Raw genomic sequence first — 21,429 nt, forward strand, 5'->3', positions numbered from 1 at the left:
GTTGTCCCCTGTGACAGGACAAGAGGCAATGGTCAAAAACTGAACCACAGGAAGTTCCGCCTGAACATGAGGGGGAATTTCTTCACTGTGAGAGTGACGGAGCACTGGACCAGGTTGCCCAGAGAGGTTGTTGAGTCTCCCTCTCTGGAGATATTCAAAGCCCGCCTGGATGCAACCCTGTCTAACATGCTGTAGGTGACCCTGCTGAGCAGGGAGGTTGGACTAGATGATCTCCAGAGGTCCCTTCCAACCTTACTGATTCTATGATTTTAAGAGCCTATTAGTCTCCTTTCTGTCTGGATTCTCTGTTACAATTTGGAAAGCAGAGCTTCAAATGCTTTTCACATAAAAGGTATTATTAAGCTTCATTTTTATTTTCATCTTACAAGAGCTCTTCCCTTCTGAAGCTAACTGAACACAAAGGAAGGATGCTACTGAGGGAAAATTTTGAACATGTACTTTATTTTTTCATGCTTTTCAGGCACCATTTTAAAGCTCTGCCATCAGTTACTCAAGGACAAGAAAATGTGACCCTTTGTCATAGTCGCTTATCTCCTGTACATTTTGGTACAAAATTTTGGAGAAGCCAAAAAGGAAAAAAATAAAGATTTCTAAGCATCTCAGAACAAGTATTTGCTTTAACGTAAACTGTCTCATTACCTCATATAAGTCATGATCTAAAGTTTCTACTATGACATTTTCTCCCGACTGGTCAATGCGGACTACTGGCTTCCCTAGCTTCACTCGGCCTCCCAGTCGTTCCATCATTTTCTCACTAATCTGGCCAGAGCCTCCAATAAACTTCCTTTCCTGAAACACAGAAAAAGACAACTCAGCAAAGTGGAAACAGCAGAGCCATGCATGTAAAGTTTGTATCATGACAAACATTTTTCTCGGGATTCAAAACAACCCCAATCTTCTATTATCAAACTTTTCTGGGAAAGTTTGGCAGTTTCACTTGGAAAATGTATCTGCATTATTCTCCAGTTCAGTGAACTTCTGCACTTCTTTGTCTTAGCACCAGCAAAAATAAAAAGTTTCAGCAACCTCCTGAGAAAACCCATTCTTATGTGACCTTCAAATGGATTCTGCAGACCTGTATGAATCAGTAACACTTCTAAGAAGATCTTCAAATTTTAAACCTTTGTTGAGTTTGCTCTTATCCCTGTGCATCAGAAACAGGAACCCTGACTCTCATGATAATTAACAGGGTATAAGAAATGAAGCAGTTCACACCAAAAAATTATTCAGTGATATCTAATCTAACTCAAATTAGACTCAGATCACCTCTAACATACAGCAGGATTCAAAGAAATTTTATATAACGTATTAATAATTAATTTATTCATAATTAGTTATTTATGTATTTAATGCATTCTAATATATATATTATATATTCTAATGTAGTCTTTTTTATTTTTATGCATTTATATATTTATAATTAAGTTACATTTCTAAAACGCTAATTATTCCAAATATAATCAGTTATGTATAATTTACATTTCTACAGTAGAAGACCATTAGCTGATTCTTTACTTTATTGAAATGCACCAGTTTTCAAATATTTTAGAGCAATATCATACATAAGTAAGTGTGTCCATTTTCTTCAGAACTATTTGAAAATCTTAACAGCTTTGATCCTTGGAAGCTTGTGTCTTTAGTAACTCAGCTCAGGACTGTATTTCCAGTATTAGTTTGGAGCTTTCTGCATACTCCTGCAAAACTATTCCCACTAGCTGCTTCTGAAGTAGTAAGCCTTGCATCAGCCTCAGGACAGAAGGAAGCATAACTAATACTTTCTTTTTTAAAAGTAGATAAGCAAAGCAGGTATTCTAACCAGAGACTAAGAGAAAGTCAGAGTCAGGAACCAATACAAATCTGCTGGTCCTTGGGCCAATGCCTTAAACACAGGAACAGACTTTACACTGGTGTTGTAAGATCCAGATTAATGTGCAAGTCAATAGAACTAGTTATGAGTGTGCTGTTAGGTCAAAATCATGGAAGTCTCAGTTTGTGCTTTCAATTAAAATAAACAAGCAAAACAATCAAGTGTAAACATGACCTCCCAAAAGCAGCAGATGATGATGGTCAATAGTACCTGCCCTCCATTGGTTGTTGAGAATATCCTGGCTGTTCCCCCACATTGCTTCACGTACCACAAAAACCAAAGGGCAGAGACCTCGTGGGGTTCAGAAGTGACATCTACATTCACAAACAGAGTTGCAAAATTCTTGGCAGCCCTGCACCAAAGATGAGAAAATGAGCTAGCATAAAAGCTGAAAGAAGATGTCAATCTTGTTCATTAGCAGGGGAGAGATCATCTTTGGCAACCTCTTCTGTTGAAGTTGAGGGCAAAGTATTCTTTGATTCAGCTGAAACAAGGAACAATACCAATTTTTTTTACATAACATCTTTTTAAAGAATCCCACAAGAAATACTAATCAAAAAAATGCTGTATTCCAGCAAAATCAGTGCTCCAGAAGACCTAAGAGCCAAAAGAAGTTTATTGCACTTTCTGCTACTAATACAAAATGACAGTTTTCTGTCACACTAGACTCAGAATTAAGGGCTCTCACATCTTCCTTGGACTCCAAAACTACTATCCTATAGAGCCCCCAAGTTTCACCCTAGATCTGCTGTTCTTTCTGCACTTGCTGAATGCCTGTCCCTCAGCCAAGCACATAATGTAGAGATTATCCAACATCAGTCATCTACAAGTTATCCATCTAGTCTAAACCAATTATCCAAAATCAGCACCCCCTGACTGCTGTCTCCTCCACTGCATTAGGCAGGATACACATCAAGGTAGGCAGGTAGCAAGAACACACCAAGGGAAGAAGTGTAAGCAGGAAGCAAAAAAAGGAGGAAAACAGAAAAGAAGGAAGGCCTCAAGACAGGAGACAGTATGTAAAAATTCATATTTAAGTGTCAAGAAAAGGGAAAGGCTACTTTCAGTTGGTACATTTAAACGGTGGTCTGGGACCTGTGGTGAGGAACACAGAAGTGTAAAATTGGCCTGTGTTTGAAGAAGGATTCTCACTTTCTGTGTCCTGCAGTTGACGCTTTCATTTCAAAAATAAGAAAAATGGCAGTTCTACTGGAAATTATTGTATAAACCTGACAAAGATTTTTGGGGTACACTAAAAAAAGAGTTAAAGACTGAGGCAAACATTCTTCCTGTTAAAAGTAAACACTTCATCTGTCTTCACTCTGAAGAGGATTTAAAATGATAAGAAGGACAGGAGCAGAAGTTGCTCAGCTTAACTTGACAGAGATTGAGCCTTTACAAGTATTTCATCAGGTACCAGGCAATCAATAACCTCCAAACCAGTATAGAAACCACATTCAGTTATTTCTTCCTACATTCCATCTTCAGACTATAGTAATTTGAACCTTCTGAGCTGCAGCTCTACATAGAAAATAACATCTTCTGTTCTTGATAAAAATGCAAAGTCCAGCTAAGTAAAAAGCTAAGAATCAAGCTGCCCCCTGGGGAGACATGTTTTCTGAACTACAAGACGACTTTGGTTTCATTCTTGACAATCAAAAATAATGCAGAAAACATTTATCAATTTCTGTCTGTATGAATGCATAGTGTAAAATATCAGCTCTGAAAGATGTTTTGTCTAATGGGAGAATTAATATCTATATTTATTAATATTTCTCAGGCATAAGCTGTCAGACAATGGTTAAATTCTCATAATTTTGGCCATTTTCCCTTTGTGCTTTCCAGCATTTCAGTTTCCCAATTTCACCTGATGTTCTACCTAAAAATGGCAGTTTGATTTCAATCAAGAGCACATGGGTTGTTCCAGCATGCAACTCTAGCCAAAAGCAAATCTGTCCAGTCTTTTGATGAGAGCAAATAATAGAAGACTACCCATCTGGATCACTACCTTCCAGGGTGGGAAGTTTTTACAGTGCATTACCCAAATCTCATACAAACTGAGCAAATCAAGCTGAGATGCACATATAAAATCTGAAAAGCATCTTAGAATTATGGGAGGCTGACAGTTATGTTAACATTCAGGTGAAATGTCAAGTCCTATTCCATCACTGAGTTTGAAAAAAGTATGACTGTAGTCACATTTGCTATTGGATATTAAATGACCACCAGTGTGTGACAATTTTCTAACTTATATAGTTCCTTATCAAATTATAAATTAAGATGACCAGTAAAATGGCCAGAATTCATTTCTATTTGGTTTTACTCAATATGGATGATGATACAAATAAGAAAGGCTTTCTGCATGCCTCTGTTCAACTTTTGTTAGAAATGAAAATAAAATGACATGAAAATGAAAAATTTTGGACAAGAGCCTACTGTCCATTAACAACAATCATGTTGTTCTCTAGCACCTGGTTGAAACTATAAAAATTCTCCTGTCAATGACAACGTCAGCTCAAGTGTGAACTAGCAAGCTTGCGCACTAAGCAGGCACTGGCTCTCTGCGGAAGGGTGTTGGGTGTTTATAAATTCTGATGCTGTTGCTATAGAAATCAATCTGCTTTACAGAATGTAAATCAAATTGTTCTTGAATAGCAAGTAAAGAAAAACTGCCTTGTTGTATACATAAAAAGAGGAAGTATTTTCAGTTTGTCTAGGTGGTATACATTGCAGCAGCTAAAGAGTAGGAGGATGGGCATTACAGTGGTTTTAGTGCCATTCTGAGATGGATGTTATTCTTGTAATACTTTGGCAAAATCAGCTGGCCCAGCACAGGATACATGTATGCTGTTTCATCAGAAGTTTGATTCAAAAACCTACTGTAATCAAAGCATGTTTCTTTTAATGGTTAACAAACAAAGAGAGAGTGTACACAACAGATGGAGGTACTACCTGTGGCTTCAAAGTTAACGCTCTCCCATGTTAAATGTACATTTTCCTCTTCTCTTTATTTTAACCTAAATAGTTATAGAAATAGAGTGGAATCCACTATGTGCTTCCTCATTTGTGCTGGTAACTCTTGTGGTCCATTATTAACTGATTTCCCCATCTCTTAAAAAAAAATCTACTCTACTCTAGTTGTAGTTGTATCTGTTTCCAAGCAGTTGCAGCTATCTGGAGCACCGAGGAATACAAATATAATGTGTTATATACTTGCATAGAGCTTCTTACTTTGTCCAGCAAATTTTATCTATGAAATCTTGCATAGTCATTTTGTCCCATTCTTCTGCATGTGGAGCCTTCCATGGAGCTTCACTGGGAATCTAAGCAGACAAAATTGCATTCATCAGGAAATGCATGAGTGGCATAAAAACAAACAACAGTTAATTGGCTGATTGCAGCTTACAGTGAGGAAATCTGGACTGTAACTTAGGTTATTTTTCAAAATAATACTTGTGTAGTCTTCTAATATTAATTTTTCAATAATTTGTTCAGCGAGGTTTTTTTTTGTTTTGTCTTGTTTATTTAAGAAATACAGTTCCCCCTTTGGGTTAGAAGTAAAAGTTTAGGAAAAAAAAAAAAAAGGAGAGCGGAAACATTAGAAATATTAGAAGCTGAATAAAAGAGGAACACATAATGCAAATACATAAAATGGACAGAGAAAGGGAGGAGATGAAACTTCTGCTTTATCCACAATATTTGCTTCATCACAAACATAATCTCAACTTTATGAAGTAATTTAGCCTGTAAATTCCTGACAAGAAATACAGTGAACCTAATAAGGAATGATCTTACAATTAAGAATGGATACTGTTTATAAAATTGAGAACTTTGGCTAGAAAGGCAATGGACAGTGTTGGGAAGCAGCTACAGGTTATTCTGAACTTCTCCTGTTCATATATATAAGCACCAGCAACCTCTTTTTAAAATCTTATGGCTCAATCAATGTAACACATACAACACTAGTAATATAAACTAAAACAACTGAGTTAAATTTGAGGGTGGATAGGCATATGTTATAGGTCTAACCTGTAGGTCAACCAACGTTTTAGGGGTAAAACCCCTAAAATGCTATTCTACCCAATAAACCTGAAGTGTTACTTAGCACTTGCCAAGCAAAGTGCTAAAATCACACACATGAACCCTAATGTTCATCTAATTAGAAAAATGAAGGCGTGACTGCAGACCCAGTGACATGGTCTCCAGAGTGAACTGGGCAGGACACCTCTATTGCATGTGTTCCTATCATCAATATATATCAAAATCTAAAACACAATGCTGCTCTTACCAGCACCAGCCACATCCAAGCTGGAGCAGGTTTCCCTATCTGCATTCCCATCTCATTCACACTCTGCCACATCAATCTACCTCTTCTGCAGACAAAGCCGAGCAGCTTGCTCGGCTACAAGTCCTCATGCCATACCTCCTTTCCCATTTCATCCATGGTCCTCCACAGGTTATTGTAGTCCAGGTAGGCCAAAGGATTCCACATAGGTGGGAATGGACCTTTAAAAGGGTAAGATTTACCCTACAAGATGAAAAACAAATAAAAATACATTACCACTCCATAAGTAACTTCTATTTAGCAAGTCAGCCTTGTTCTGAATTTTGGAGCTACTCATCACTTGTGCAGATACTGTGTAGATATGTCAAAGACAAAGCAAATCAGTTTGTTTTTAGACACCTAGCTTCCCAGATTTAGATGTAGGAAACATGTATACTGCTGTGCTCAAGAAAACCAGGACAACATCAGAATGGGTTATTCCAACTATTGATTTTGTTCTGAGCTTCCTGCTCTGCCAAAGGCAAGCCTGAATTATTCCCTCTGAGTTAATTCAAGTCTTATGAATTCCCCGTGGTATTTCTTTATGAGTGTACAGCTAAGATACACATAAACCATATTTTTGTTTTAGTATTCTTCTATTTCACTGCGTTTGAACTACTGAAAGAGGAAGTTTGGACATCTTTTGTGCTGAATTCTAGGGCAATAAGTCTCATAAAGAACAAGAACAAATCTCAACTTGGAAAAATAAGAACAATCATAAGAGTGAGTCTCCTGTGTAAGCTACATTCAAGAGCTTCTAAGACATTACCTAAAGCCTGATCCTTATTTCCTACACAGACATTACTCCAGATGTCATCAGAATTTTATTTGAAAAAAAGACTGCAAGACTTGGATATACACAGAAACAAAAGAAAGACTACACATAGCACTGAGTGACTTCCAATAAACTGAAACATTTCAGCTCTATCTACATCTGATGAATTTATGCTTTTGCAAATACAATCTTTCTGAGGTTTAGGTAAAATTTACCTATTTCTATCAAACAGCTAGGAATAGCATTCTGCATACCTGTTGGTGCTGTATGATCTCTAAAGAAAAGCAAGCCTTACAGATTAAAAAATAGGTACCTAGATGCACAAAGCATTTATTTTTCCAAAATTCTACATCTAAATCAGCAGCATATAAGCTGCAGTAAAAATGACCTCTTCTGATCATTTGACATAATATTTCAACACTAGTACTAGAGTAGTTTAAAGCATTTCTTACCATTGCTGTTTTTTCAGGGCTCAGTGATATTTAATACTGGGCATATGCAGATTTTGGAAACTGATTCATAATACCACTTTCAATGCTTCCAAAAACATAACATCAGTGTCAACAGCTAGAGGTCGATCTGCTACTGTACAGGGCTCTGGCTGCTTAGAGAGACTGTTGCTGTAGTAGGGGACATAGCATACTGAAGCAGCTGAAACTACAGGAAGCAAATTCATGTAACCCCAAAAGAGTTGGAAATAAACAAACAGGGAAAGAAGAAATACAGTGTAAAACATCAGGAATCTTACAATTCCCAAAGGTTTTTATCATTCATCTGTTTTGAAGATGTCATGTCAACCAATGTTTGTCTTAGTTACACTGGACTTTTATAACATAGTGGTATAGAAATAAATTTCCTATATACATCAGCCCCACTTCAGGTCAAGCAGATAACATAAAAAGAGAGGTTATTACAGGGGAGAAAAATATACAGCATGGCAATTGAATAGAGTATGGGAAGATATAGGTTTTAGCTCCTTCATGAAAAGTCATCAGTATCTCACTTCATATCAGGAACTCACAGGAAAGTCTGTTTTTCAAAAGGCATAAGACAGTTGTCTTATGTCTTATGTCAAGCTCCCCTAAACACACAAGTTGAAGCCCCCTGCGCCAACAATCCTGATATTTTTTATAGCATGATATAAACATACATATAACCAGCTTTCATTCTAAGAAACTGAACAGTGTAATGAATTTTCTGCATCACTGAATGAACTCAGATATTCCCTCAGCTAAACTGTTTAAATCTTCAAGTAATAGATTCAAATTTCACCATGATGTCATGCTACATGTTAATGCATAATTACGTGGGTTTGTAGAGTAATACCCTCTGCTGAAACAGGTACATCACACTCAACTTAAAATTCTAATAACGACATTTGTAAAACCACAGAAACAATAAGATACAAAGTGAGTTAGGAGGAAAAAGAGAAATAGTAAAGAGACACATCAGGCTATAATTCAATACCTATCTCAAATACACAGTTTTTCACCTGCTGCACTGTAGAAAACTGCCCTGCTTTTGGTTTTCTTATCAATAACATCTAAAAATGTGCATTTTTGGGACTCAGCTTCAGTAAGACATGGCAACTAGCTGTACCAAATGATAGCTATAGCACTGAGATAGAGAGGTAGGCCTACTTAGAAAACTGTAACAATGTTGTCAGGGTATTTTGCATTATTTTATTTCTTTTAGAGGAAAAGAAGACCTTGAGCTAGACGTTCCCCTCTTTTACAAACGGTTCAGGAGCTCATATATTTAGTTATGCTGATGGATATCCTATAAATAAAAAGATAGATTGATTAGAAAATATATATTTACTATAAGAAAATACAGATAACTAATAGTGCAAACTTCCAACATTAAGACATACCAAAATACCCTCTAAATATTTTTCAATATTTAATTTGACATTTCAGCTCTGGTTGTCACAGAGTTTTATGAAATTTGGTCAGCAAAAGTAATTCCATTTTAAGTGAAGCATAGCCAGGCACAGTGGCTTGAAAGATGTATCCTGAAATGGAAAGCAGCTAAGTGAAGACAATCTGTTTCTGCCATATAATAGTCCATCTTCACTCTGCCACATTAGTCACACAATCTCTCACATTGTTGTCTTGTCTGAAAAAAGGTAGAATGAGAGAAAGTAATACTGAAGGAATTTCTAGGAAGGGAACATGAGATTCTGATTTGTATTTGAAAATGAATATAATTATTAGTACTATTCAGCTGGGAGGAGCTGAGTAGCACTTGGAGTCTCCTTCCTACCAAAACTGATTTTTTTCGTTGTTTTCTGAGACTACGAGATAGCTTTACAAAAAGGATTCAGATGTCTAAGAAGCACAGATTTCAAGGGATCATGGTCCTAAATACTCTTTGAATCTGGCCTGTATGTGGCTTTCAACGTCTAACTACAACCTGGCAGACACACCAGACAATTGTGTTTAAAGCAGAAGATAATGTTGGGATCACTAGTTTTGTTTCTTGGATACTCCACATTCCTATTTGCTTTCCAAAAAATGATACCTGATACACAGTTTTACAGCCCTCTATGAAACCCTGTAGTTCAGCCAGCTGTTCCTGTTTGAAATACACATTTGTCTAATTCTGTTTTTCTGTAGACTTTAATCAACTTCTCCAAGGGAAAAAAAAACAGTTCTTAAAATCAAATGTAATTGAAGCTTTTCTCCCAGCAGACTGAATTAAATAAGCTATGTGGAAACATAGCTCCTTTTCTTTATCTCCCAGGAAACAGACCCTGTGGTCTGGAAGGACTAAGACTAGGGAAGTTTCTTTCTCCTCAATTTTAATTAAGAAATTCATACTTTTTTCAGTTCCTTTTTCTTATTTCTTTCATCTTCATGCTGCCATCAGGTCACAGCAACCAGGCTTCCATGAATTTTACTGAAGAGGTGTAAACACCTCTTCGTGAGATTTTTTTTTTTTTTTTTTGACAGATATCACTTTGCAGATTTGCTGTACATAATGTACATAATCTCTCTCCCTTTAGACTGTTGTAATACAAGTATTATCCCTTTTTTAACTAAAAAGGCCTAATTACAAACTCACCTGTTGCAACTACTGCCAGGTAGCTGGCAGAGAAAAGGAAAGATGGCCCTTTATTTACAAGGCAGGTCCAATGAGAGAGAATGAGACCAGCTTTCCCTACGTTTCTGCCAGTGACTGCTATTCATTCACAGCATGGAGAACATCTCTTGTTGGAATCTGGAAGATATTTTCATCTATCTCTGCCTATTCAAACTTCAGAATCTCTTTTGAGGGTATCAGTGAGAGTGATTAATGGCATTGTGTTTTGTGACAGGAACGTATGCACCTTATATCCAGGAAAGAGTTGAAGCAACACAGATCTTCATTCATGAAACTACAAAGTCCCTGTTGTAACTTAAGTGCTTTTCAACTTACTTGGCTTCCTTTTCATGACACTGGATAGTAACTAGCTTTATAAAGATTCGGACAAGCTCTTCTTGGTTCTCTAAGTTCTTACAGTTTGTCAACAGAACAGGGGAAAAACAAAAGATAGGATGCCATTTCACCTTACTTAACACTGATGGCAACTAAGTCTCATATACTTTTCTTTATCTGAGTGCACTCTAGTTAAGGTATACAAAGAAAAATGAAAATAATTCTATCTAGTCATTCAAAATCCATTTAAGCTGTTATGCTATACACTATGCCAAGAGATATTTGCAAAGCAGGTCAAAGACTTAAATAAATCATATTACTTAAGCCTTGGTGCACTAATAGCACAGAATATGTACAACTACATGCTATATGCTATACTTTTATATACAGCAATCACGTATCCAACTTCTAATTAATCCCAATATAACAGGGCCATCACATTTTTTACACACAAACAAGACTACAGCAAATTGCATATTAATAAACACAATAGTCCTGAAAATAAATGACATCCAGGAGGTCTGTAATTTTCTTTTTCCTGTAGATCTATTGTAGATCAGTAACTGGCCTTTTAATCTTGGTGCAGACTTGTGGGTCTAGTTAAAAGTGTGTATAAGATTAAATATACAATATCTGTCAGCAGGGTATCTTCAGTGACATGCTGCAGACTGTTTTCATGTTAGAACTGTGCGGAGAGTTGCCAAGTTGTATCCACTTGCCAAAGTTAAGAAGGCATGACATACACATTCAGATACACCTGGCCAGAGCTGCAGGCAGATTCCTGGGTATAAGGAAACTCCATCCTCTTACAGAGAACCTAACTGTGGGAATGGGGAATCAGCAACTCTACTTGCTGTTAAAAAAAAAAATCTAGTACCTAGGGAGGGGATGCTGCATGTCTAACCCAGCATTTTGACTAGAAAGACCCCACGGGTCTTTCATACATGGGGTGTATGCAATGTTTCACAGTCTGCCTTTTGCTGCTAAGGAAGCCGCCACATGTGATTATCACCACATAAGGAATGTTCCAAGTGCAGCCCACTTTGTCAAAAGAGCTAGTTATCTGGCTAGCTATTAGCACTATCAGCAGTCTGTGCTGAGACAACACAGGGTTTATAATGAATAAGTGTTATTACAACTTTATAGCAGTGATGCTATAATCAGGAGAAATTCCAGGAAGGATCATGATACTAGCCCATAGAAAGTTTTGGTGGAAAAAAAAATGTGGAAAGGTGACAGCAAACATTCATATCATCAATGGAAGTGGGGAACCTACCAAAGACTAATGACTGGATTTTGAGAAACAAGCTCCATTGGTCTAGGTTTTCTTTGCAAGCTCTCCATCAATGAAAATAGGATTAGAGAGAGTTCAGTTGGCCTCAGAGTCAGGAAAAAAAGACATCAAGTTCTGCAAAAATTGATATGGCAAACCAGTCATCCAAATACATGTTTTGCATAGAGTTTTGCAATAGCACAGTAAACCAATTCCACAACTATTTTACTTAGCAAAGGAACCTGTGTTACAGATAACAGAAGATCTGGGTTTTTTAAAGCGCAAAAATGTTTGCCTGGAATTGCATGAAAGTGAAGTGTAATTTGAATTAACCAAATAAACCTACCTATAACTAGACCATCATAATAGTTTGATGTGTTTCCATATTTCAGCACTTTTCTTTCAAGGGATTGTTAAATGGCGATAATAAAAATCGCCTGGACTATACATACTCTTATTTGCTTTCTTTAAGATAAGGATGTCATTTTGGTGAGGGAAATGAAAGTCAAAGATCAGAAATTGCTAATCTACTTATCTAAATCAGGGTCCTGAACCCTCTCTTGGACAGCTAAGAAGTTACCTGATTTTAAGAAGCATTTAACGTCTGCTCACTAGTTAAGTGGGAGTACTGGTAGGAGACTTTGAAATCTCAGATGTTTCTGGTTTTTTTTCCTTAAATCTGGATTTATGAACATAACTTTTATTACACTACTCAAAAGCAATGGTGTTCAGGCAGCAATTAGCCTATCAAATACTATTTGCAGAGCTATACTAATTTTCTCACTAATGCTGATGAATAAGCATTTTCACAAATGAAAGGAACATACTAATCTCCTTTCAAAGACCATGAAAAAGGCTGTTTAACAAGTCGGGGAAAAGCAAAACTGTAGTGCAAGAAATATAATTTCAAGTTGCTGTGAAGATATCACTCCCTACATAAGCAAGACCAAAAATAATCTCACAACAGAACCTGGCATTAAAGAAGATTAAAGAGGGAAAAACACAGAACCCAATCAAATTGGTAAAGCCTAATTAGCAGAGATCCTCCCAGGGAGCAACAAAATGCATTCTTTTCATTTTGTAGTACAAAGAAGTTGCATATATTACTTGTATTAAAAAGCCTCTAAAATGAATTTAATTAACAATGAAAGGGTTGATTTTGCCTTTGGGAACATGTAAAAACAGCAGCTGATTTTACAAGATGCACTGTGATGCCTGATAGTGTAGTAAGAGAAGAATTAAAACCTTTAGGTTTCATTGCCTCTTTGGGTTCACAGAAAATTTTGTGGTCCAGAATTTAACTAGATTTGGCTGGAGTCACAAAGGTTAGGTCAGCATGTGAATTCAAATTCACTCAGAGCAGACAGACCTTTGTACACTTTGGAATCTGGCTTACAAGCTGTGACTTACATTTTGAGAGTACTGCTTAAATTTCAGGGAGTACACAAACATTTCTGTTGGCTAGTCAGGCCTGAGCTGCTTATAATGCTTGGGGAGTACAGTAGGAAAATCATGGGCAAGACATATGCCTGAGAGAGAAAGACCTCTTAGCAATGACTGACAGTTACATGGAAAGCAAAAAGCCAAAGATTATTACACTGATTTGGCCACTCAACAGTGCATGCGATTGCTATATGATGTATAATGCTCATCATCCAATTCCTTAACTGCTCTAAGTAACACTTTCACTACGACAGTATTCTTCCATAGTTGTGTTCTTCCACAGGAAAAAGAAAATAAAAGATTAAAAATAAATGTAATGAAACTAGGAGATTTAAATTGGAAGATACTGACTGGAATACCTCCTCTCTAACTCTTGCTTGGCTGCCAGGGCATCCCGGCAAAAAAAAGGATGTCTCTCTTCAGGAGCATACTCACAATCAGCCACTCTGGGAGCCTGAGTCTGCAACTCTGCCTGAATGTAACCTGCAGGCAGGCTCTTAGGATGGCCTGGGAGCACTTCAACCTGTTTTGGCTCTCCCTGGAGGTTATCAGTGTCTCTGGAGATTTTCAACGCTTGACTGGACATTGCCCTAGCAACCCGAATTAACTGTGAGGTCCACCCTGCTCTGAGCCTGGTTTGGACTGGGGCCCTCCAAGTGCCACCAGGTCAGATTTTTCCATGATTCTGTACAAGGCACTATGCCGATCTCACAGACACCTGGCAACACTTAGACCAAGCACACCTTCCAGCACCAAATTGCCATGTATAGCCATCCCCTTGGCATATGTGACAGCATCACCTGCCTTCTACCAGCTCACTGGAGTGAGCCTGGGCCCTTAGCTTTCCTTACTGCTCCGAGTCTTTTTAACTCACAGGTGCAGGTACTAGCCAAAGTGGCAAGCATCCCCCCCCCCCAAAAGGCTTGGATTCCCTGAATACCTACCTGGAGCAGAGTGGCTCCCTGATCTCCAAATTTCTGGATACAAGTCATACTATTGTATAGGTTCCCTTAACTTGTGTCCTAATGCCTGGAGGAAGTCTGCTGGCCCAGCCCTGAGCTGGGAAAAAGCCTTAGCTCCCCAATTCAAGACCTTTTCCACCAACAACATGCAAGCAAACACAGGGCATGCCCCCCCTGTGCCAGCAGGGATATGTGGAGAGACATATCCCCGAATGTCAGCAAGTCCTGTCAGTGCTGGGCAATGAAGAAGGCTGAGAACCATGACTCACTTCAGCACTCACAGCCCAGGGCTAAAAGAAATCCATAGATAATGCTAAGAGGTCCTGAGCAACATGACCTACCTCTGGCAACTCATAAGATAAGATACTTGTGGTCAAGGAAACCCAGATCACACTTGGCAAGAGCCCAAACCTCTATTTTTGTACTACACTTTGTTCTCAGTCAAAAAGCTTGTTAGAAAACAACACGCCATTTCAGTCAGCATACTAATACCAGTATTCCCCTACAAGGTAGTTCTTAAAACAGTCATGCTTTTTGCAGCTATTGATGACAGATGACCTGTACTCCAGCTCCAACTTTGGCAATATCAAGCTTACTTCAGTGAGTTCTGGCAGCATTTTGTGACCCCCTATGCTAGGATAGTAAGGTTGTCCTAAAAGCCGGCCATCCAAATTAGCCATGTCAATACTCCTCTAGCACTAAAATTTCCCTTCATGGCATGACCTTCTTACCTTCTTTGAGAAAATTCTGAGGACTCAAATAGTGTGAACAAGCAGCAGATTTGGCTTTGAGGGTGATGCCAGTGGTATACTTAACAGATAGGCTTCACCCATCAGTCCTACCATAGTAGGAATAATTGACAGTCTTCATAACAAACTTGTTTGAGAACACACTTTTCCATAACAGTTGAATGGAAGAACTTTGGAAAATATATGACAGAACACCTTTTCTCTATTGCTATTACTGTTTAAATGTGCAAGTATTTTCTTTAAACTTTGGTTGAACTACCATCTGACATATATTTTGCCAATCATTGCACAATAGATTTTCCTAAGCATATAATGAATCTCCATGCTCATTTCCAGAGAGCTAACATGGACAGTTTGTCTTCTATGGCAGTTCAACACCGCTCTATACCTGGAAAAGAGAAAGGGTGTTCTTTTGGGTAAAGCATAATATGAAGACTGAGAAAATCTGGAGTCTTTACCAGCTTTGCCACAGCTTTCCTCTTTCAAATTCTTAAGAATTCATTCAGACCTGCACAAGAACACTGATTCTCAGAGTCTCCTGCAGTTCCCGTAACAATGCCTTTTGCTACACTGCAGGTTAGTTTGCCCATCTGCAAAACGACTTTAACCTGTCATGTTTATTTCAGTCAGGCTAATAACTGTCACAAATTTAGGAAGCCCAGTCTGAGAAACCTTCAGCCTGTTTTGAGACATCCCAGCTTCCAGGACTCCTGAAAGGTGGTTTCAGATACCTCAGGCAGGCTATATGAAAGCTGACCTGTACAGAACAGTAATAGCTGTGCTGTTCAGATGCACTGAAGCTTTCTGAGGGTTTTTAACTATGAGTTCAAACCTGAATGAAAGCAACCAGTCACTAGGATTTATTTGCAAGAAATACACATAGATGTGCATGTGTATAGTAATTTGTACGAGTTCTTCATTACCAATACATTTATTTTTCTCCAAGAAATTCAGATGATACATAGGCACACTTCACTAACACTGATGTAAAACAATAAGGAAGGAGATCACCACCACCTGCCTATGTCTACAGCAGCATGCTTAAGAGACAGTATCTTACCTTGACATGATGGATCAGGTGTTCAACTTCATTCACTTTATATGTTTCTATTCCCAGCTCTTTGGATAACCGCAGGAGACGATTTTGTGTTGGTCCCACATATGCTCCTCCGAGGTCCACGTATTTAACCTGTTTATTCTAGTTTATCACATACAACATAGACAAAAGAAAAAATATATATAAAGATATATACATACCTATATATGTGTATATACATACATATACATGCATACACACATATAATATATATATTATTTAATATATACATATATATTAATAATGTATATTATATTATTTTATATATATACACACACACTATATATATATATATATATATATATATATGTATATATAAAGAACAGATTTGGAGGTAATTACCTTTATAGTGAAAGTTCTTCCTCCAACTCTGTCATTAGCTTCCAGTAGCACCACATTCAAGCCTGACTCAGTCAGCAGTTTGGCTGCCGAGAGACCTGAATAATAAAAAGAAACCAAATTTACTTCTGTATATGCACCCCATACCCGTTCTGACTTGACATGTAAGCTCAGCCAGGTATCTACCCAAAATCTGAATTTTTCATACAAAGAATATGTATGAGGGGAGGGAAGATAAAAAAAACTTACCAAATGGAAATAAAGACATGTAAAATTTGACCACTAACTGTTTTAATACATGTACAGAGAATTTTTTGCATCTCATGATCAGACCTTCTGATGCATAAGCTGGCACCTGTTGACAGTCAGCTGACCATGCAGAGAATCTGGGGAGGACAGCTCTCTGTTCTCAAAATTCAGCAAATCATCTTTTATAACCTCAAGAGAAAGAGGAGATTTTGGAAGTTTTCTTGAAACTTGCTCTAAGTACCTATTTTCTAACTTTGAATATTTTAAAGTGCATTAGCAAAGCTCTTACAAACTCACATGGCAGGTTCTCCCTCCTGAAGAACACATGGCCTGACTCAAAAAAGATAGATTGTGTGCATGTATGTGGCAATAAGTAGTGAAAATCCCCAAAAGTTTCATTTTCCATCAATTTTCTTCATATATATTTCATTATAGTTTTGATAACATAAATCCTCACAACTGCAGAGAAATTATCAGTCAGGCCCCGTAGCAAGCGTGCTGAGCTGCCACGTCTGGGAACAGAGGGAACTACAAAAACGTTCAAGGAATATAGCCCACAAATTTTCGACATCTTAAGATCACCTTTAGCACATATAAACTGAGGTTCTTATTTTGGGCAAATTTCCAGTGGGATGACAAAAGATATATTGTGAATAGAGTATCATCCATTTGTATTGATAGGAAGTGTTGAGTAAAATTGAACATAGGTCAAGCTATAAGTCACACTCACGCATCATAGTTTAGTTATCCTTTCTGGCTGTCTGCCTTATAACCATCAGAAAGCAGTCAGCATCCTCTCAACATCAGTATATGCAGATTTTTGAAGACAAGGAGGGAAAGGAGAAGTCATAGCAGATTGTTCAAAGCAGAAGGCAGTCATAGAAGAAATAACAAATGTGCTGACAGGAAAACAGATGGCCAAAGCTATCATGACAGAACTGAATAAAATATTAAATAAAAAAACATAGCTCTTATATAGCAATATAATGATATATTAGCATTAAAAAATGCTAATCAGAACTATTAAAAGCACTACGAAACATCCCAGTGGGTTAACTAGTGGCTTGTGAAGGAGAACCAGATCCTGTTACCAGCACTGTAGTGAGCTGGCTTGGTTGTACTGGGTATATCACTTAAGCTCCATGTTTCCCTACCTGTAAAAAGACACAGTGGTATAGACCTATCTTTCTAAATGACACTGACATTTTTCTGAAGAAAAGCACTAGATATTTCTATTAAAATACCATAGTATCATGCTTTTCCTCCTAACTTCATGTGTTTATTTTATTTTTTTCACATAAGCTTCTGTGAGTACAGAAAACCAGTAACTCTGGTGACACTGATATCATGGTCTTTCCACTCTTCCTTATAAAGGAAATTATTTTGCAAAAAGATCTGGTCAGATCAGTTGCCTTGACTACCCTCACAAACAGTTCAGGATGCCAAAGAAGAAAAGAATACAGAAACCAGCAGTTGTGTGCAGACATGAGCCAGAACTTCAAACAACTTTTAATAGGAGATTGGTTCCGGAAGGAAATATAGGCAACCTTCCTGCCCCTACCCTCAAAATTATGGTTGCTCTTAACAAAAGACCAATATTTAAGCAGTCAGGACAAGATCAATTGGATTTCTTGATAATTTATGGCAGTGGATATACAACCTGAAAGCTGTTGTCAGGGCAGGTTTCCTTTGGCTTATCATGCTAACAGGTACTGATTAATCAGTTAATAATACTCAGTTACCAATTTTGATGAAGGAATATGAGATTTAGCTTGCTTTACGAAAATCTAATGAATAAACATCCCAACTATAGCACAGCTAGGAACAAAGGCAGGGTATTACTACAAGCTGAACAGAGGTGCTTGTGAAAGGATAGTTCTTTAGATTCAAGGGAAACAGCTAATTTGCACAGTGATCAGCATAGACACTGCCATGTTGTTTCTTTATGCCACCTTTCATCCTTTCTATTTCACCTACCTCTCAACTCCTTACTATTTCCTTATTATTAATATTTGGTGGAACAAGTGTCATTTTTTTCTATATGTTCAGATATGTCTGTTAGAGATGGATAACAGTTCAGCCTTTCCTGATGCAAATACAAAAAAAATCAGTACTAGGGCTGGGGGCAGAGCCCCTCTCCTCCCCTAATCACTAATATTTCCCTGTCCTATGCCCATCTTCCAACAGATCACATCTCAGTAAAAGCAGGGACCTGTTTCTGTGGTGGACATCCACAGGGTTCCCAAACCAAGTACCATCTCACAAACCACTCCTTTTCCATGTACATTGTCTACTCTCTTCTGCCACCCACAGGCAACAGCTCTGTTCTGCTCTGAAGTTTTACTGCAGAAATTCTACAGATAACTGCTGACAAAGGTGGGGAACATTGCTAGCCTTTAGCTCTTCTCTCTTATCACCACAGGCAATGCCAAACATATAACACTGGAGAAAGAGGAGGAAGAAGTGGAGGCAGAGGCTCAGGAGAGACAGACGGCACAGAGAAGGACCGTATCAGGCCTTGCAGCGCACACAATACAGGATAAGGCAAGACTGCTAGCACAAGAACCACATTACAGTGCAATAGTAACACCTAGGAATTCTGGTATTTTTGGTACTTCATGCAACAAAATCAAGGCACTGCCTCAATACTGCCCCATCCCTAACCTATATTTCCTGGAGTGGGGCTCTGAACCTCAGCTGGGCTCACGGAGTGCTACTATAATAATACTGAGAGAATTGCACACTGTAGAGGGAAGCACTGAGTCAAAGAGATACAAGCATAGGCTGCCAGAAACAGCAACAAAAACATATTAAAAAGGAGGTCACTATCAGAACACTTTGGGGCATGTGATTTAGGTTTGCTCTTAAGAAATTAAGTAAACACTGCTGCAGGAAACTCATACAAACTATAATTTCTTTTTCTGAGCACAAGCCAGAGTGGTTTCCCCATATGAATTCAGAGGAGCATTCTAATTCCCATAAACTGAGTGTGCACAAAACCTGTAAAGCAAAGTCAAGAAAAAAAAACCAGCATGCTTGGTGTGAAATCTCATCTTGAGGAGTTGAGAACTCCTCAAAAGTTTTATAAGTTTCAGCACTGCCTCTGGTTTACCTGTCGCTCTCTCACAGATCACTAACAAAAGGCCAAACTTTAAGTAGTCTCCATTGCAGAAAGGCAAGGCAAACAACCACACTCACACCTAAAGTTCATCCAAAAAGATGACTAGTGCAGTTGGTACTCCCATTTTTACAGTTTTGTAACACCTTCCTCCCACACTCTGAAACATTTAAACAGAATCGAATTTGAATTCAAAAATAAGGCTGAACTATTTTTGCCATCATTCTGAGGACTATGATTTGGTCTAGTTTCCATTGCAAGACAGTTTACTTCAAGGGGCAATTCATGTATTTTACGTATAGCGGAAATTATATGTATAGTGGAAAACATGGTTAAGAGGCCTTACCCGTGATCTCAGAGGATCAATATGCAGACAATTAATGCAAATAAGAAAGAAGAAATGATGACAGGCCTTACTTGAAGCTTCAGACTGAGAAAACTATTGTGCTTAGACAATGTTAAATCAGCCTTCATAAGTTACTATAGCAACCTGGTATCTAAATGCAACCACTTGAAAATGCTGGAAAGATATTGCCTCCCAGAGAATTTTATAATGTAAGTTCAAACAATGCAAAATTATTTCTCCACCATGCAGCACTTTGCATTCACACAGTTCTTACTCAAATGTAAGAATCATAATAATTATTTCATCTTTAATTCAAACTTAGTTCTTTGTTTGATATTTCTTCATTATAACTATTCTATATATAAACACACGTATGTATGCATGCATGTATGTGTATATAATGGATTTTTATATATATATATATATATATATATATATATATTATTTTTATATATGAATTATATTCCAAACCTTTCTAGTTTTCTTATGTTAAGAGAACGATTAATGTGGATTTTTTTAAATTGAGATAATCTTGAATTTCTATGTTAGGGTAGAATCCAAATTCAGAATTGAAGTCACATTTTTCATCTGACCCCAGAGCGTTATGGGAAGCCGCAGGCTCAAACACATCCAACTTTTTTAAAAAGCATTTTTAAGGACATTTTTAAAAACAGATCCAAAATTTGTAATATCATTCTGATTCTATTTGGAGTCAGAAAATTCACTGAAATACCCTTTTAATCTCAGCGTTTCCACAGAAAGTTCACTGGGAAAGACATGATTGGAAATCGTGTCTCTGATACTTTTGTAAACGATGCTCAAGTCTCCGTCTATCTAGTTATTATTATTCATAGCATATCTCTGTCATACTCTGGATGGCTAGACAATCTATATGCAACAGCATTCTGCAAGTCTAACAGGATGTTATTACTTCCTCTAACTAAACCCAATACCCTTGCAGTATACAAAAAGCAGGGTGGGAAACATGGATTGGATAGATCATGAAGGGACAGTTCTAGTATTTTTTGGAAGGCACTCCTGCAGTTCCTGATCTACCTTCTCTGTATCATTCACTATTTCATCATGTCCCTTCATGCTTACTACCTCACTTGTCAGACAGAAAATCTTTTTGCTCATATATGCAATTACAAAAATCACCTACAAATTCTTTAAATTTTAATTTATTGGGACCAAGGAGGGGAAGAGCATCTAAACCACTGCAATTCATGTACTAGTTTCCAAGACGGCTGTAAAAATGTCTTCATTTTATAATCTTAACAGTTAATCTTAATAGTGAGCAGGAAGAAAGGCTGAAATCATATTTGTGCTGTTTTTACACGGAAAACTTGAAAAGCTGAGTTCGCAAGCTCACCTACATGTTTCACATCTGGATTTCCTCAGATCCCTGAAATTCAGTGATATTTCTCTTTTCTTTCCTTCTTTTTCT

General features: G+C 37.6%; 1 protein-coding gene across 1 annotated transcript in view; it reads right to left on the reverse strand.

Annotated features, from left to right (window-relative positions):
* LOC146599790 (amine oxidase [flavin-containing] B-like) overlaps nt 1-21,429 on the reverse strand; it is a 52,676-nt gene that overhangs the window by 17,369 nt on the left and 13,878 nt on the right. The window contains exons 2-7 of the mRNA XM_085297895.1: nt 16,273-16,367; nt 15,895-16,032; nt 6,312-6,416; nt 5,120-5,211; nt 2,099-2,240; nt 661-810 (exon numbers count right to left, since the gene is read on the reverse strand). Coding sequence (XP_085154021.1) covers nt 661-810; nt 2,099-2,240; nt 5,120-5,211; nt 6,312-6,416; nt 15,895-16,032; nt 16,273-16,367 — 722 coding nt within the window. The remainder of the gene's footprint in view (nt 1-660; nt 811-2,098; nt 2,241-5,119; nt 5,212-6,311; nt 6,417-15,894; nt 16,033-16,272; nt 16,368-21,429) is intronic.

Source organism: Rhea americana, unplaced genomic scaffold, assembly GCF_003343005.1.
Source record: "Rhea americana isolate MKP2758 unplaced genomic scaffold, rheAme1 scaffold_132, whole genome shotgun sequence".
NCBI classification, from domain to species: domain Eukaryota; kingdom Metazoa; phylum Chordata; class Aves; order Rheiformes; family Rheidae; genus Rhea; species Rhea americana.